The sequence below is a fragment of the Athalia rosae genome, chromosome 2 (assembly GCF_917208135.1).
Source record: "Athalia rosae chromosome 2, iyAthRosa1.1, whole genome shotgun sequence".
Taxonomy (NCBI): Eukaryota; Metazoa; Arthropoda; class Insecta; order Hymenoptera; family Athaliidae; genus Athalia; species Athalia rosae.
Genome location: NC_064027.1, coordinates 3,026,829 through 3,044,932, shown reverse-complemented (window position 1 = coordinate 3,044,932; position 18,104 = coordinate 3,026,829). Strand labels below are relative to the sequence as shown.

At 46.8% G+C, this 18,104-nt stretch overlaps 2 protein-coding genes across 6 annotated transcripts in view; one reads left to right on the top strand and one right to left on the bottom strand.

Moving 5' to 3' along the window:
* LOC105691908 overlaps positions 1-18,104 on the bottom strand; it is a 137,815-nt gene that overhangs the window by 61,654 nt on the left and 58,057 nt on the right. For 2 of the 5 annotated variants that reach the window (XM_048649328.1, XM_048649330.1), the window contains exons 1-2: positions 11,739-12,721; positions 6,254-6,601 (exon numbers count right to left, since the gene is read on the bottom strand). In XM_048649328.1, coding sequence (XP_048505285.1) covers positions 6,254-6,437 — 184 coding nt within the window. In that variant the 5' untranslated portion in view covers positions 6,438-6,601; positions 11,739-12,721. Of the gene's footprint in view, positions 1-6,253; positions 6,602-11,738; positions 12,722-18,104 lie in introns of those variants that run through there. The other 3 variants (XM_012410728.4, XM_020855828.2, XM_025746596.2) reach the window with 3 other exon arrangements.
* The window catches only part of LOC105684047 (protein EFR3 homolog cmp44E), a 99,399-nt gene continuing 95,569 nt past the window's right edge, over positions 14,275-18,104 (top strand). Inside the window, exon 1 of the mRNA XM_048649346.1 lies at positions 14,275-14,293. Within this exon, the coding sequence (XP_048505303.1) occupies positions 14,290-14,293 (4 nt within the window). The 5' untranslated portion in view covers positions 14,275-14,289. The remainder of the gene's footprint in view (positions 14,294-18,104) is intronic.

Genomic DNA, 18,104 nt, shown 5'->3' with positions numbered 1-18,104 from the left:
CATTCGTGGAGCGCAGGAGCGACGCATCGCGTCTAATCTAATCGCGGGTGCTCGATCGAGCGGTGCTAAGCGCGACTTAATTAGCGAAGAGACGCCGCCGCGGATGGAAGGAAAGGAGGTTTCGCGGCACGGGGTATGCACCGGCACATGTACAACGGGGGGCCCCCCGAGTCGTACTCTTGGCACTTTGCACTCGCCGTTCGGTAGCGGCGGTCTTGCGGAGTGCGGCAGGTTGAACTCTAACGTAGGTACGCACGCATCCGAGAAGGTCGCGACGTCGAACAACCGCAGGCCGTTGACTCGACGGGGTCGGGAGTCGAGTCGTCGGGGGAGCTTAATGGTATTTCGTTGGCCGCGATAACGCGGTAATGAGACACCGCGGCGTAAGCTTGCATAAGAATAACTCAGGGCGTTTAATTCACTCGTGCACTTTGTCCGAGCGACGCGGTAGCGACTAAAATTAATAATCGAGTTAATTCCAGAGATACCTGAACGTTCGAAGTTTGCTCGCTGCACGGACGCTCCGTACAGGTAGGTAGGTGTAACTGTGCGTCCGAAGAAAAGGAACTCGCCAATTGGCAATGAATTCAGAAGGTGAACACACTCGCTTGGCATTAAAGTGCCGCGCGGCCGCACGCATTTGCGTCAGCATGGAAAATGCAAGTGGGTAAATCCGATACGAAAAACATTTTCTAAAGAGGTTGTAAAATTTCATTATTAATATTTTTCGTATCGGTTGTTTATTTATTTATTTTTTTTTTTTTCGTTCGAAAATTCTCGAATCAGCCGATGAAGCTGAACTCCGCGTCCGGTGTAGAGGGAAACCTGAAGTCAATCGGATTAGCATGTGACTCACGTATGTACATATTCGAAGGGTAGAATTGATAGGCATGCTCGATCGCGAGGTGAAGTCGTGCGGGATAAGAGATGGAGAGGAATGGACGGACGGTGAGGCGGAACCGAAGGGGTCTAACTTGAAATACAACTGGTAGGAACACGCGGTGCAATGATGCCTCATTCATCTTGCGGCAATTATCAACTCGTAAACCTCCGTAATATCTATTATTTACCATCCAGTGAGTGGTTTGCATCTCGTTTGATACTCCGACGACTACTACTACTACCACGACTACGACTACGACTACGAGGACGACGACAACTTTCCGCCATTTCATCCCGTATATCCGCAAACACTCGATGACGTACCGTGAAATTATTATTTCACAAGGCATTCCGTGGAGCGTCACGAGAGACTTCGAGATTCGCCGCGAAACGCGAACGTCGATGGAAAGTTGGGACTTCCGGTTGAACGGCCGATAGTTCTGATATTTTCTGGAGAAATGGTATCGGCGCGGCGTTGTTCAGAATAGTGAGATAAAAGCGGTGTTCCCACGTCCGGAGGATCATGGACGGCGGTTAATAATTAACCGGCTGTAAACGTAGTTCCGATATTAAATCTATCCTTTACGTTCGTTAAGGTGGTCAGAAATATACAAGGAATATCAGAGGCGGATAGACGCGGTACGGAGAGGCCGTGGCAAGCGACGGGGGAATAACGCGGGGAGATAACTCATAAGATAGTCGTTTTAAAAGCCCGAGCAAACGCGAGTCTTATGAACGATTTATGTTCAATTAAAGCGCTTGCAATTCGCGTACGGGTGTCCGTCGCTCGGGTTACCCGTGCGGCAGAAGCGGCGGCAGTAACAGCCGCGGTCGTACAGCCACACGGCCGGGAAGTTGAGTCGGTTATTGTTAATGTTGTTGCTTCTGCTGCGGCAGGTGCAGCAATACGATCAGCGACGGTATACGTCGAAGCGTTCGAGAGAAAACCGAGGAGTCGTGCTATTCGCTCGGGCTGCGGATACGATAGCGAGAGATGAGAGAAAAAAAAAAAAAAAAAAAGGCGACACTGGAAGTGTAGCCGGGCTACGAAGATCGGAGGTCAAAGGTCGTCCCTCTCATCCGACGCAACACCTTCGAGTTTCGCGCTTATTGCCGATACAGAAATGAGAGAGAGAGAAAAAAAAAACAACTAACGCGAGTCGGAAATCGGTTGTCGCTCGTTTGCTCTTTTTTCCCCCCTCGACGATTCTTCGTTCTTTTTTTTTTTTTCTTTCATACTTCGGATTTTTACATAAACGTATAGGGGAGCTCGGAATCGGGACGAGTTAGGTAAAGGGAGAATTATAACGTCAGTCGTACCGTGAAGCACACCGATTGACAGGACGTTAATTATTTTCAGGATTCGACCCCGCGCTCTCGAACGAACTCTCGTTAGCCAAAGTGCGTGCAAATCCGCGCGTCCCGAGACCCCCCCCCCCCCCCCATCCCAGTCCCGCGTGAACGCTTAAATTCCCGACTCGCACACGTTTATTGGCTCTCTTCGCTCGAAGTACATTTCGTATACCGGGGTTTTATCTCGTGTATACGAACCCGCGGCTCACCGTGAACACGGGATTACGGTTTACTCTCGCTTTCTCAAACACGCGCCTACGTAATTTGCATTTGTTTTTACACGCTACTTGAAATAACCGTGCGGGCTTGGCCTTGGATCGAACATGAGCAATAAGTGGGGAGATCGTTATACGGTAGTAATAAGGATGTGCGAATTTACAAAAATCCGAATCGAAACTCCTCGAACGAGATAATTAACGGGGGAACACGATCGCTCGTAAATGACATTTTAACCAAGGACGCGTGTATTTTTTCTCTTCTCGAGGAATTAACGCCGAGCTTCCGAATTAAAAGGCGAACGCTTCGGAGGCGCTGCGCACTTTGTTTCTCCAAATGAACGTCCGTGTGCACGGGTATATAATTGAAACCGTAAAACTTATACAACTATTTTTTTTTTCGCGACGTATAAGCACGCAATTTGGGATCAAAAATGGCGCCAGACGCGAGGTTTACGATCTTTAGATGAGCGTGGGATATCGGAGCGAGTGTGGAGAAAAAAAAAAAAAAGAAAAAAAAAAAGAAAACTTCCACAAACGATGCGTCTCCTCTCAACGTTTCTTCCAGCTGCAATTTAGCAATTTTATAATGAGATAAAAACGGCCCGACGTACGGCAAACGTCTCTATTATATTTAAACGAATCAGAAACGGGGCTGAACGTTGTTCGCAAAAATGAGGAAAAAAAAGCCCTTCGAATCGAATGGACAAAAAATAAGTACGTAAATTTAACGACTTTCTTGACGTATAATAAACCGGAGATCAATAAATACGTGTAATATCCGCAATCGGAGCATACATTATACATATTGGCTCGCCTAGGGGGGGGGGGGGGGGGGGGGGGGGGGGGGGGGTTTCCGGTAACAAGATCGCGTTCGATATTGTCGATGCATACGTAACAACCGAACCGATAATGCGATAGGTAATTCTTACGGCTAGCTGCTGATCCGCCGTGAATCCTCGGCGTATAATCAAGTCGACTTTAATCAGCTCATTCCGCGAATGTTAGCAAACCTTCAAAGGATAACAAGAAATAAAATGGAAATGGGTACAGGTAGAGAGAACTGGCTAAGAAAACAGGAAGAGCCGCGGAGCAGCCGATCAGTAGGTATGGATGGAAAGTTATGAGCTAGCTGAGGTTCTGGGTAACTAACTAAGATCGCGAGTCGCAGATCTGCAGTGGGCGCCGCGTGGTTCCCATGGGCCCGCCTTCAGCGGTGCTAGTTTATAGCTCCGTGATCACCTCTAAAGGGGGTTGTAATTTAGCGACTATAGCTCGTGCATGGCGCGCTATAAAAACCATTTGCTTTCGTTCTTCGCTTTATACTCTCTGTGATACCCGGTTTTTATTTACTCTCTCATTCTTCGCCTCGCGCAAATTTCCTCGCCGCTTTCTCATCCCCCTTTTTTTTTTTCAAAGAATAAAAAAAAAATTATATATACGGTAATTAAAATCCGACCACCTCGTCCACGTCGATCTTAATCTGAATTTTTCTCGCCGTCATTGACGACGCGCAGCCCGGCGTTACGGCGACTCCGTTTTCCCGTGGGCCGCGAGAGCCCCCCGTACACGCGTACGTTTCAATCCTCCGCGTGGTCCTTTTACGGACCTCGGTGCTGGTTTGAGTCCGCCTAGCTCCTCGGCAACGAGGACGAAATGAATCCGCGTGTACGCCGGTCGACCGTAGAAAATTGCGAACTGGATATACCGCGCGGACGCGCGTGTGCGCCGACGATGCAGCGTATAGAAGAGGGACCCTCGCCAGGACTCCGCCGCGCGTCCCGTAGCACCGTAGAATCTAAAGACCTGTAATCGTTGCGTTTAAGGTGCGTGCCTCGCAAACTCGCTGTGCAACGTCGAGTATACGTGCGGGGGTCAGGGGTTATGTGCATACGAATTAGCAGCCCCCTTCGAAACATGCGCGAAGCATGCCTCGATCCCCGTCGTTGATCGAGCGCTGCTTTTTCTTCTCTTCGTTTTCGTCTCGTCCACCTCTTTCGACGATCGTTGATAGGGTCGATACGATTGACGTGACGACGACGCGATTCAATGACTTTTTTCGTCGCACGAGCATCGGGGGGTGGGGTGATATAATGAGTGGTATTTTCGTGTAAATGGGGTATAAAACGCGAGTTACAGGCATAGACCAGATACTATAGGCAGTGTGTATAATACACTGGTAACGTAATATACCGACTACAAGATCGAGGATCTGCATACCGAGGAATGCACGTACTACCGTGGCGACGAACTGCACCTATAAACCTCGGGGATGCCACTATAAAATAATATAAATGGAGATTCCGCGATAGTTACTTCTGTTTAGTAGCTATTAATTTGCTAGCGGTTTGCGGAGATCTCATAGAGGACGTGGGTCGGCGGTACGTCATTGTCTCGTGTGTACACACACCGCTGTTACCAGCAGTTTCTTCTTCCGGCTTGTTACGGAAAATAGAAACTCGCTACCGCGCCGGATTCGCGAATAACGAATTTCATTCGAGCCGTTCGCTCTGTCGACAATTTTTCGATTACCCAAATGCGAAACGATCTCGCGAAACGCGATGCGGAATAAAAGTACAAGACAAACATTGAACGGGGCTCCTTTACGAGCTTTTTGTCGGGTCGTTAGATTCGAAAGATCGCGCATATACGGAGAGCCAATAGCTTTGTGTGTGGTGTGCCCCGAGGCAGGCGTATCGCGTACCTCCATTACGTAGGACTTAAAACTTGCCGCCCCTCGTTAAGTTGCGGACAAAAATCCGTAATCATATCGCCGCACGCCACCCTGACCCTCTACTTTGCCGTAATTTCGTTCGCCGTGCCTCTCTCTAATAACGCGGGATCTGATTTTATTAGATTACTTATTAGTCTAGCCGTGTTTTCCAGCTGACGTTGTCGACCGATCCGGCACGTGGAACGGGACGATATTACACTGAAATCGTAACGCCGCGATCTGCGCGGCGAACACGTCGGTTACAAGGTAAAACGCCCGCTGGAAAATTGCAGCTTATCGAGTAACGGGAAGTAGAAATTTATTTAACACCTGTACACCGTAACGCCTGTTTCGATGTAGGTACGCGAGTCGATTCGAATTGAATTTAAGCAAAAAGGGGACGACGTTTCGAAGGATTCTTCGAAGGGACTAGAAGAATATCCATGAGTCCTGACATACACACACACGCATCAGTACAAGCCCCAAGTCATATACGAATTACAGTCATATAAATTGACAAGAGAATAACGTTGCACATATGCAATGAACGCCCGGTGAATTGAGAAAAATCAGAGAAAACTTACGCTTCTTGGTTTGTTTTTTTTCCCCGACTTTTCCCACACCACGCGAACAATAATTATTTGTTAAAAAAACAGTGAAATGTTAACAACGTTACATTATTAAATATTAATACAAACTCACTATTTGGATAATTTAATAACCAATCGTGAACGATCGAAATTGTTTTAATTTATTTTAATTATTAGGAACAAAAGAAATTTTTTCGAGCCGTTAGTTGCGGCATGGAATTATGAGTTAAACGTAATTTGCTGCAGTTTTAAAGTTAGAATGAGTTAGCTGATAGAATATGCGTGGAGCTGGTATAAGTGAACAGTGCCGACTGACCGCTCGATTCGAAGGATAATTTTTTCACTCTCCTCAGTCAGCTCCGTTCCCTCCGATCGTCGTCGAGAGAGAAGAAGTTCGACGGAAATCATTCAACCGATCGAAAACCACGTTTCGTGTCCCCTTCGAATCGAAGGGCAGCCGGCACCGCGTCAGGAATTGCGGTGCGACGTCAGAAACTCACCTATCCTTTTGACGTGGACGTCTCTATTGAAGGAGACGCTGCGCTCGGCAGGTTTTCCGGCGGGAGCGGAGGTCGTAGGTAAGACGGGAGGCAGAGAATTCGGTTGAGCGGGAGCCGAGCCTCGATCACCCTCCGCGGCTTCGATCTGGGATCTCAGAGAGTCCGAACGTTGGACCTCGGGCATCTTCCTGCCTCTCGATTCCCGTTCATAACAAGATTACTTAGCCAATTTAAACAGCCTCCACCACTTTTCAACGACTCCGCTATCGCTTATACTAACCCGATATCGGTTCACCTCTCAACTCTCCTTTATACGATCACCCCCTGCACCAACTTCTGCGCGACAACCTGCAAGCCAAGCAAAGCTCCACCTTTAATGCCGACGCTCCAGACGGTCGCCGATTACGTTAGCGATGACACGCGTCCGTAGGATCGACGATTCGAAAATTTATTTTTCTACGGCTCGTTCGCGTCGCTTGCATTTCAGATTTCATTAGCTGAATTTATTCCAGACGGTTGTTTATGGATCGCTTAATGTCCGCAGCAGCTCGACCTCCGTAATTGAATAAAATGGAAAAGCAGCTGGCAAACTTCTGGCGCACTTGCAACCGGCATTATTACGGCGAAACGACACGCCGCGAGCAAAAGGCGCGTTATCTATTTCAGCTCATTCACGGGCACGCACGTGTTACGATTGTGCATCCGCAGTACTTAACCGAATGTCTCCTCCGGCTAACGATATTTTATTATCTCGTTCTTCTGCTCGTTCGCTTCGCTCTACTCGGAAACTGTTGCAGAATTAAAGCGAACACCGACGGCGGAAGGGTAAAATTAAATTCGGATTCTCGTGTCGAAGGGAAAACAAAAAGGTCATCGCCGTTCGGATTCTCGATCGCGAAGTATTTTGATTTCGGTATTAAATTTTTCAAGAATCGCCCGACGACGTTGAACTGGCGAACGAAGATCATTCGAGAGGTGCGAAGTAGCGATTAGCATACAGTGCATATTTCGTGCATCATTAAGACGCATATTCGATGCGCGGAAATAATTTATTTATACTGCGGTATGAGAGGAATTCGTAATGCAGAAGGTCGAACGTATAGGTATATCGAGACAATATAAGGCGGCGAGTTAACGAGTCCGCAACATTTCATTTCGATCGAATAAACGCGCAATAAAATTTCTAGCAGCTCGTAAATTAGCGCGCATGAAAATTTTCCATATCCATTATACCTGCATTTGTATATATACACGAGTTTTGGAATATAATATACATACCTATACGTATGCAAAATGAGAAGCATTTTTTCGAACTAAACACCGATGTCGGAAGACGGTTAAACCAGCTATACAAATGAATCGAAATTTCGAAAGTTTTTATGCCCACTTTTTTTTTCTCTCGGTATTTAGTTCTGATTTCGATGTTAAATACGAGCTTGCCTGATCAGAAATTCGACTGCCGTACACGCGAATCTAGTCGGTTGAGCTACATCAACGCTAATTTGAGTAATTAGTATTCACATGACGTTGAATCTATACGCTACCACCCGCGGTGACGGTTCCCGAATTCCCTAGCTCCGCAGCACGTGACGAGCCAGCGCCATTTTTTTTTTTCTTTTCTCTTCGTTACCGAGTTTCACGCCAGCGGGGTGTCCCGATGTATCGGAACCCGTCGAATCGGGGGCTCGTATATTCTCACGGGATTAAAAAGGCTGTCACGGGAATCTGTAAGAGAAGAGAAAAGAAGAAAAAAAAAAAAAAACACGAAAATCCGTATCGCTCGAAAATTTTATTGACACTTTGAAACGAACCTGATGCACATTACTCCGAGGTACATCGCGATATAATCGTCCTTGAAATCAACAAGGGCGACCTCCGGATCTCCCAAGGCCATCGCTGCCGCGCTGGAAATACCTTGGCCGAGGAAACGATACTACCCAACTACACAGATCCATACGGAGTGGAGATGCGACCATATGTAATGCACGTATTTCACGTGCACGCGGCGCAGATCTACGCATCTAGCATATCGTGAGGTGTACAACGCTAGACGCGAACTTGGATGCGCATCCGATTGTGAAGTGAAAAAAGAGCTGCTGGCGTAGAAAGGGCCAGCGCTACCCGCGGAGTAGCCGGGACGAGTGACTGTAATTCAAGCTCTTTATTAGCCCGGGCGGCGTATGAGAATGAAGAGAGGCCGCGGGATGAAATGAGACAATTTGCATGGACGTGATTCTCCGGGTTAAATTAAGATATTCCTTTATATCCTCGTGGAAGCCTTATTTGGCGTTGAACCCGCGCGGCCTCGCGGCGATTCGCGATGTGCGGGGGATGCTGCGTGGCGAGGACGCGAGCGGTCGAGTCCGAATTCTCCGTCGGACCGTAAAACCAACGCCGTTAAGACACAGTGTCCCCCGCAGTTTCGCGGAGCCGCCGAACTGCGACCTTACGCGATTAAAAATTCGTCCCCCGCTAGTCTCTTCGGCCTGGTTTCCGAGATAATTTTCACCTGCGAGCCTCGCGTCCGCCGTTTAATGAGAATAAAAGGTCGACCGAAATTCGTTCGAATAAACTACCGAGATAGCCGCGAGATTACGAATTAAGCTCACAGGTATTTTTCACTCGCGCGTGAATCGAGTATTAAAATTTTCGTTCGAAACCAGTTTCGCCAACCGACGCTACACACGTATAATACAGGAGTTAATTGAAAACTCGCGAGATCTGCGCCAATCGCTTCGTTTGGACACGGATTAAATATCCGTCCGAATTAACGCTGGCTGATATCCGAAGTTACCGAAGATCTTTCTAACTCCACTAAATTCAGAACTGAATCGCACTCCGCGGCCGTATCAAGATTCTCGTTAAACTCCCGTGTTCTCAACGGTGTAGAGAAAAAAAAAGCTCTCTCTCGAGATTAATAATTAGGGGAATATAATATTCGAACAAGCTTATCAATCTTTGAAAAAAAAATATATACCAACGCTGAGTTACGCAAGAGTCAAATGTACCGGCCTTGGAAGGAATTTCTCTGGACGCCGTAAATCTTGTTTTTCTTTTTTTTTTTGGATCTGTCGTAAAATTTATGAGTCTTGTTTCCAGAAAATTTTTTTTATTAATATTTTCAACATTATCGGGGTCAGCTGTAATAAATTAAACCGAATGTCACGACTTAGCACCTATTCAATAATAAGTCGTTAAAAATAACTCGGAGTTGTCGCGTTGAATCGTCTTCCATTTTGAAGAGCGGTGCAAGGTCGTTCATCGAGATTTTTTACTCCTAAAAAAAATATCAATCACCGTCAAAATTGACACGATTTTGCTTTAACCAGATTGTCGAAAGATTTCATTATACGGTAATATCTCGAAAAAGGAATATAAAATCGCGAAGCAGCTGTCTAGATAGGGACATAACCTCCAACTTCTACAGCGTCTTGTCAAAACCGTGTCAAGATCAAGGAGTTATTTTTAACGTCATGCAGTTCGTGGTTCGAAAATTTTCTACCGTATATCGCTAGTTTCCCGATTCTTAGGGTTCTCGCCGCGCATTCAAATCTCCGGTGGCTCGACGTTCGGGAGATGCGCGCGCGCGCGCCTTCGTTCGGAGCGAGAGACTTCAACGCGGCGACAGGAGATGACCGAACGGAAAAGCGAAGCGTAAATCAGCTTTCCTTATCATTTGATTTGCATAGCTCTGACACAGTTCTTAGAATCCGAATCCAAGACGGTATTTTTTTTTCTCCGTCGTTTCTCGGCTGTAGCCGCAGTGTTGAAATTTGTCGCGATGGAGTAGCTGCGAGAGGGAGAACGGAATAAATAAACGAGGCTATCCCGCAGCGAGCGGACGGATGACAGTGTCGAGCATACGACTTGCCGGTGTTTGCGTAACACGCCGATTGTTGATTCGGATGGTGGAATAAAGCGAAAATAACATAAAAAACGAATAAGACAAATCCACAGTACAAACAGTTTCCTGCACTCACAACTGCCAACAATTAACCACACGAATGACGCACTCCCCTGTTTTTGCACAGCGCGTAACATCGTCGTTCCCTCATTACCATTTCAACTTTCCACTTTTTCCTTTTTCTACGATCTACTATACCCCACAATGATTGATTTATCTTTCTCTCGCCTACAATACCTACACTGCGTACGCGAGGGACTCGGAATAAAAAGAAGAGAGTGAAACTTGGCAAAAAGAAAAAAAAAAAAAGGTATAGCGTGAATAAAAATTGTGAAACCTACAGGACTCGCGAAGGCTAGGTGGGATCGGTGATCGGTCCGATCCCCTTTAATTAGCCAGCCGAAAGTCAGACGCGTTAATACGGACGTGATAATAGTCGTATTCTTCTTTTGAACGGGGCAGAGGGCCGAAACTGTTCTCGGTAGATATACGGTAACATGCGTCCCTACGGCAATTAGATGACCCATCCTTGATGCGTATCTTCGTAAAGGGAGCAAAAAGTAAGCGAAATATAAATGTCCGAGCTGTCCGGGCCTAATGTCGCGGTGATGTATGGCCCACTCAGCCCTTGGTCCCGGCAACGGGAGAACGTGCTGTCGCTTTCAGAAAATAGAGTCCTGCCTTCCTTACTCCTCCCGCGGCAGCGGCGGGTCTTCCGCGAGATGAAGATAGCCGGCGGAGAGCGAATCTCGTGACGTGCGAATTCTACCGAGGTCTAGGGAAAGGAGACGCAACGCGCGAGCGATCTTGTTACCCGATTAAAAACTCCCCCGGCTTTTTTCAAAGTTTTTTCTCTTCTGTTTTCCGACTCTCTTTTTTTCCACTGCTCTCTAATTCATTCACCCCTATTGACGAAACGCACACGTACACGTACGCTTGTGCGCCCGTTAGCATTCGTGTGCGAGGATGATGGAATGGTGCATCACGACTACCTTCCTCGGTGATCGACATCCGCGATCAGAACCAGTTTCTCATACCTCGTAATTGAACCCAAAGCATCGCCGCGCGCATGTATCCGCTGCATCGGAGAGTAAGAAGAAGAAGAAGAAGAAGAAGAAGACGAAGAAGAAGAAGAAGAAGAAGATGATTTTATGCAAACGTAAGTACCTACCTACCTGCCTACCTAATCGACTGCAAATTCTAGGAATGGTTTTATTATTCCTTTATTTATCATATAACGTTGGACGCCGCGGTGACGTCAGACGCTAATTAAGAAATCGCAAAATATTTTTACCGCAATATTTACAGCAACGAAGAATTTATCTTCGGTTGAAAATTTGACGTTAATGAAAGCAAAGGAAGATTTCTTGCACGCGCGCTACCAGAGCTACTCCGCGGGCTCGTTAAATCCCGCAAATTATTCCTGCCTCGTAAAATAGTCGTGGGGGTAAAAAGTGCGACGTACGGGTGCAAAATCAAACGTGGCGTTGGACCGTAGACTGGGCTTAATTAATCGTTATCGTCGTTCGAGAAAATTCGAAGGTATAACGAGCGTGGGATATGTCCTTTGCCAAAATTTACCTTGATCTCAGTATTCCAATAACTCCGGCTGACACTCGAATAAAAATGTCACTGTGTACTCGAATCGTAGCTCCAGTCTAATCACAATTAATCGTCGAAACTGTCACAGGCGGTGGAAATTTGTCACCAATATTTTTAACGCTCACCAGAAACAACATTTTTAAAAAACTCAATTACTCAAAAATATGCTCAACGCGGTCGACCCAATGTCCGACCGAATTGATCCCTCGATTTTCCCTCTGATAACGACACCTCCGGCTTTTAATCCCATCGGTCACGGTACGTAAGGCGACACGTCATCCTTGTAAACACGTAGTTAACGTGCGGTACAGATTCGAATAAAAAATTTGAAAAAAAAAAAAAATTAAAAAAACAACGACCACTGTCAGAGCATCAATTATTAAAAAACCATCGGTACGAATCCCATCACCTGCACTCGCAACACTCTTGAGAAATGAAAAAATCGTATGCGGTTACTCCGTATCTGTTTTTCTTTTTTTTCGAAAAACAGTCCCGTTTGTCCAATGAGGTGGGCACTTCGATTCGGAGTCAAAGAATCGACATAAAAACAAAAAAAAAAAACAGAATATTTTCCTCAATTCCGGTCACTGATTGTAACACTTCGACGATCGCACTCCGTTATCACAGTCCAACGTCATCCGCAATCCTCAGCCGAACGAAAACCTCTCCTCACGTTTCCTCGCCGAGAGCCGAAGAACTAATAAAACCTCGAACTCGGTATGAAACTGCTGCTGCGTAGGCCGCGCGCGGTCTTCCACCACTTCGATTCTGTCCTATCCTCCTACCAGTGCAGACAAACTATCCGACAGACACGGACTCTCGGCAGGTACGGCGGTGGAAGGAGGAACTCGGAGAGAGAGGCACGGCGAGGTGAGCCTGCAACTCAGGGCAAGGTGAGGCGAGGCAAACGCCGCGAGGAGCCCGGGCACTCCGCAGTCTTTAGCGTGACTTCGTCCTCACTCGGTCAAGGTCCTCCTCCACCGAAAAGGCTCGGCCGTCCGTCCGCGTCGATCCGCGGACTCGACGGCTATACTTGGCGACAAGCGGATTCTCCGATCGCGGGTCCCCCGCCGACCGCTCGGCGCTCGGCGGACGCGCCGATTTTCATTCGTCTCTCATCGATACGCCATCTTTTGTTCCTTCCTTTTTCATCCCGGTTTTTTTATCGGACGATTTCCCACGCACGCGAAACACCTCCTACGAATATTGGGCGGATTTCTAAATGTCGCGGATGGCTGCTGCGTGGAGCAAGGCGACAGCGACGCCGTATCAGGGGATCGATTAAATATCGAGGAATGATTTGGGAAAAGTCTGGGATCCTTTCGATTTTAGATCTCGTTTCGCGGGACGCCGTGATGGGAAAATGCGCGATAATGACTTCGAGAGAATCGATCAGAACCGCGCGGGGGGAGATCCGAAGCCGCGTCCGCGATGTTTGTTTGCCAGGTGTAATTGAAATACTTTTATTATATTTATACACCGTCGATACATCGGTTATGGTGTTTGAACAATTTTGGAGCTGAAGAATAATTGGTTCAACAACGGTCGAGTCTCGACGCCACAACGACGAAAGAAATCCGTTTGCCGTGTTCACCGCGTCATGAAAATTAATAACACGGTATAACTTGAATAATTAAATACGAAGACGCGATTGATTAGATCCCTTTGTTAGCGATATTTCTCCCGATCGCCTTTTTCATTGATTACAGAAGCATTTTTGCCGCGCTGTTATAAAGGATTCATTTCACTCCTCGGAAGCAGCGAGCGAGCGAACGATCGCGCGGTGACTCATTTCATCGAATGCACGCTGAAATCACGAAGTGAATTATTTATTTATTTATTTATTTATTTTATTTTATTTATTTTTTCTCTCATCGAGCGACGCTTTTACAACAACTTATAAAAACCCGCTGTGCACAGCTTCGATGCACGACTCGTGGCGACATTCGAGACACGTGACACTTGACACTTGACATTCGTTTTTTGCGTTCGCATTCGGAGGAGCTGGTAATCTCGCTGAGATTCTGAGCCTCGACCGGTGATTGTGCGCGACTGACAATTCCGACTCATAGCCACGCATATCAGAAACGTCGCGGGTTTACAGGGGTCAGTATAACCTGAGCGACGTACCCGTTGTCGCGTACAACTTCCCAAGCGTATGTCGCGGAGTGACGGGATCGCGGTACGAGGAATACGTACGTACCATACGGCCCGAGTAAACGCACGCGAGGATCCGCACAGATATATCGTACCCGTAGTTTCATGCATGACTTCTAGCCGACTAATTTCATTTGGAGATTCGGAATTTTTTTGCTCGCGATATGGAGAATTTCACGGCTAGTTCCGCCGCTAAAGAATATAAAATCGAGTTCGGAGCCATACTTGGCAGATATTAAGTGGCGCGAGTCTTCCGTATTCAAATTAGTCACATGTTACACTCGCTATTTACTCGCAATCCGAATTATCCTTTTCTTTTAGTTCGGTGAGTTACGTTCCGTAGATTGATGGGGGAAAAAAAAACGGCGATTCAATGGGTCAGTTTGCCTTTATTACTTTTTACATTTTAATTGAAAAGGGTGAGTTTGTTATTGAGGTTCTCTTTATTATTTTTTTTCTTTTTATTCATTTATTTTTTCGCCGGTCGAACACGCTACGGTCATTTCAAAGTCAAACGTTACGATTAATCTTCTTGTCACGCGGCGAAAAAGTCGCGTCGCAGAAATCGACGCGTTCCTCGAAGTAGTAGGTACACACAACGTATCGTCGTTGACTGACTCAAAATACCGATTCACTTTTTTAGCTTCCTTTTCTGGTTTTTACGATTGTTTTATCCGTTCGACTTTTATTTTATCCTTTTCTGTTTCCCCTCCGTTTATACGAGCCGCCCACCGGGGGGCATTTTCCTCGGCTTTCGTTCCGCGCAACAACCGCGAACACGTATTTAGCAATAAATTATTGTACTACTACGAAATCGGACCGGAGCCATTAGGCAGTTTGAAATATGCGAAGGAGAACGATAGCGTATTATTTTAGGGGCGATCATCAATCACGGATCGCTCTCCGAGATCCTCCGTCCTCGTTCGCCCGCGTCTCTCTCTCTCTCTCTCTCTCTCCCTCTCTTCGTACACGTCGTTTCGAATGATCCGACGGTAAAAATTGACGATAACTTTTTTTCCCGCCAAACTGAAACCTCCCGATTTCGTCCCCGTCGTTGTCGAATCGCATTTGCACCGCAGAGGTTGACCCCTAACGTTTGGAGAGAACACTGTACGGTACGCTGACGTAAGATTTCTCCGGGGTCAATCGCGGTGGTACCCGGCCAACGGGGCAAAGTGTTTGGTTTCAATCGGCGAATATACGTAGTTCCCACTGGCCGCAAGAGCGGAACCGCACAGACGTAGTCACTTACTTCTCCGTATATACCTACTTACGGGTCTCTTGCCGATAGAATCCTGACTTGTGGGTGACTTATGGAAATCGTGAGTTCGCGTACAGCAACCGTTATATCCACCGTAGCGGTTGCGCGCACGGTGACTTATGGCCCTCGAAGTGCCCCGGGCAAGGTGAGCCCCGGAATCCTCCGATTAGCCTCAGGATTTAATTCATATTCCGCGGTTCTCCGGATTCCAGTAATTTTCTAATTCCCCCCCCCCCCCCCCCAGTTTTTTGGCGAAATCATTATCCTCCACTTTTCGTTATCGCTGCGTCTATCTCGTTACAGATCCGCCGATCGGATCGGCGATCGTTCGAGAGGCGATATAATACAATACTCGGATATCAAATGAGCAGTCTCGATGATTTTTGTCAGCGGTCGATGATCGTATATCCAACCGGTTCGCAACAGTAAACATGAGTGAAATACACACGTGTGACGTCATCAGCTGTACGAACGGCTTCGCGGTCGGCTACAAAACGCTGGACCCCCTCGTGACGAAATGTGTTAAATTAACCCTTTCTCATCCCTCGCATTTTATCGAATAGCTCCGTGGCGTTTCCCTTTTTTTTTTTTTTATCACTACCAACAGTACGGATGATCGAAGAGCCAATCGGATCATCGGGGGATGAATTTTTCGTCTCGCCGTTTCCATCGGTCGCCTGCTGCGAATAAATTTTTCGAGAACATTTCGATCGGATGATAAATCGTCGAGGATGAAGACGGAGCGACGTTCACTCGTTCGGCCGATGGAGTCGTCATTGTCATTTTAAGTTATGCGTTTAGCTGCCGATACAGTCAGCCTTGTTTGATTGTTTTGACAGCCGCGCATGGCGGTGACGTGGGTGTGCAGCTGTATTATAATCTATTTTTACAAACGCGTCGGGCGTTCGGACCGAGTCTAACGACTTGCGGCCCGCGTTCGCGCGAGCGCGATTCGAATCGCGGCCCTGCCAAGGACCTTGGAAAGTTACCCACATTATGCGAACTAGACGAGACGCTCCGGTACGTTCCGATATACGCGCGATATATGTATACGTATAACGTGGCACGCATCCAACGCGGTGCACAATGCGAGCTACACCCTGACACGCGGCCGCATTCGTATGAAGGGCTCTCTATAGTTATTAGAGGTTACGACGTAGGTAATATCTCACTCAGCGGGACTCCGCGGTAATGTTACAGCCGACACATACTACGCATATATACAACTACACCCCGGCAAATCTAGCGTCATGTTCCTCGGCTATATCCGGCTACTCTAAACGCCGGGGAACTCGAGGCGAGACGCGGTAATCTACCTAGCTCTGTAATTTGGCATACCAAGACGTTAATAGACGGCACTCCGTGCCCTGCGCAACGTCCCTCCCTCTTCGCCCCTTTTTTTTTCACAGTTTTTCGAAAAAATTTTTTAATCTCAAAATATGGAACGCGCGAAACGTTTCACGCGTTTCTTCGTCCCCGTATGGATTGAACAAATTCGATTGTAATTTTTTTTTTTTTCGTTTTTCTTTTTTTTTTGGAACAGAATGGGCATCATCGATATCTCACTCACGCGCGAGGGTTCAAGGTTCTTTCTATGGGTTAATAACGATCGTTGTTTCGTATGTACGGAAAAATAGCCGTATCGAATACGATCGTTTGTAAATTAACGTTTTGTTTCATCCCGAGTGATTCAACTTTTTGTTTTAATAATAATAGATGAAGTTATGCCATGTGTTCGATCCGCTCGCTTGGCCGTACACCTTTCTTTGATTATTATTAAATCGTGTAGACACACACACACAGAGGTACGCTTACAGTATAACCGTCGCGTAACTTATATTTCACCGAGTTGCTGCAATTAACTTACGAGTCGCGGGTTTCTGGCGGGCCAATTATTATTACACGGTACTGTTAGCTTTTACAAAGAATTAGACGTCCGATTACAAAATAAACGCGTGAGTCAAGATTCGTAAAAATTCACACATACGAACACACGCGCGTTGTACGTAGGTACGTACGCACGCGTACATCCAAACGATGTTCGTCTACCTACCGGAACAGCAACGAATTAATTAGTAGTCCGGACATCAATCAAAAATCTCGCTGTCCAGTTTATTTGGTCAAATTAGAATACGCCAACGGGGAATCGGGCATTCGACCGTCCTCTCGTTTGTTCCGTGCACCGAACATCGCACGGCACACGCGAGCCGACTCGTGTCTCGATTCATTTAAATCTTCCGTACGGTAGATTCACTCCTCTGATTATCTTCCTCGGTGTTACACGCTACGTGGACTCCGTGCGTTGCACATTTTTTAATTTTTCTTCGCGCGAAAAGGGGGATTTTTTTGATTCACTCGAGTAAGACGAGTCCGAGGAATTTACGGCGAGACTCTTGACGAGCTATTTTCCATCGAGTCGGTTATACAACGGCAAGGATTCCCGAGAATCCGATCGTCTGAGATATAATCAATTTTCTCTTTGCGCAGACAGCGCGTGATCGAGAAGATTCGACGTCGAAGAACCCGGTAGAGAAACGAAGAAACTCCTGTTTCGCAATCGTACCGTACCGCTGCGGTGACTAACTATTTGACTTGACCCTGTAAAACCTTGGACTATCATTTCAGTGATTGTAGGCGGTTCCGTGCGCCGGGTATCTCGCAGTTCTAATGATAGGGCAATGCTTAATTGAAAACACCTAGCACAATTTCACGGAGCGTACGAATTTCGGTGGTAATACAGTAATTACCGTTCTGAAAAATGTACGCGGAACGGCGACCGCCTTATTTTTTCTCTCTCTTCTGGTCCGAAATGAAAAAATAAAATAAAAAGTATAACTCAAGTCTAGTGGAACGCAACTATCGCATAGCAGAATTGAGATGAAATAATTGAAATTACGATGAACGAGCAAATGAAAAACAGAAAAAAT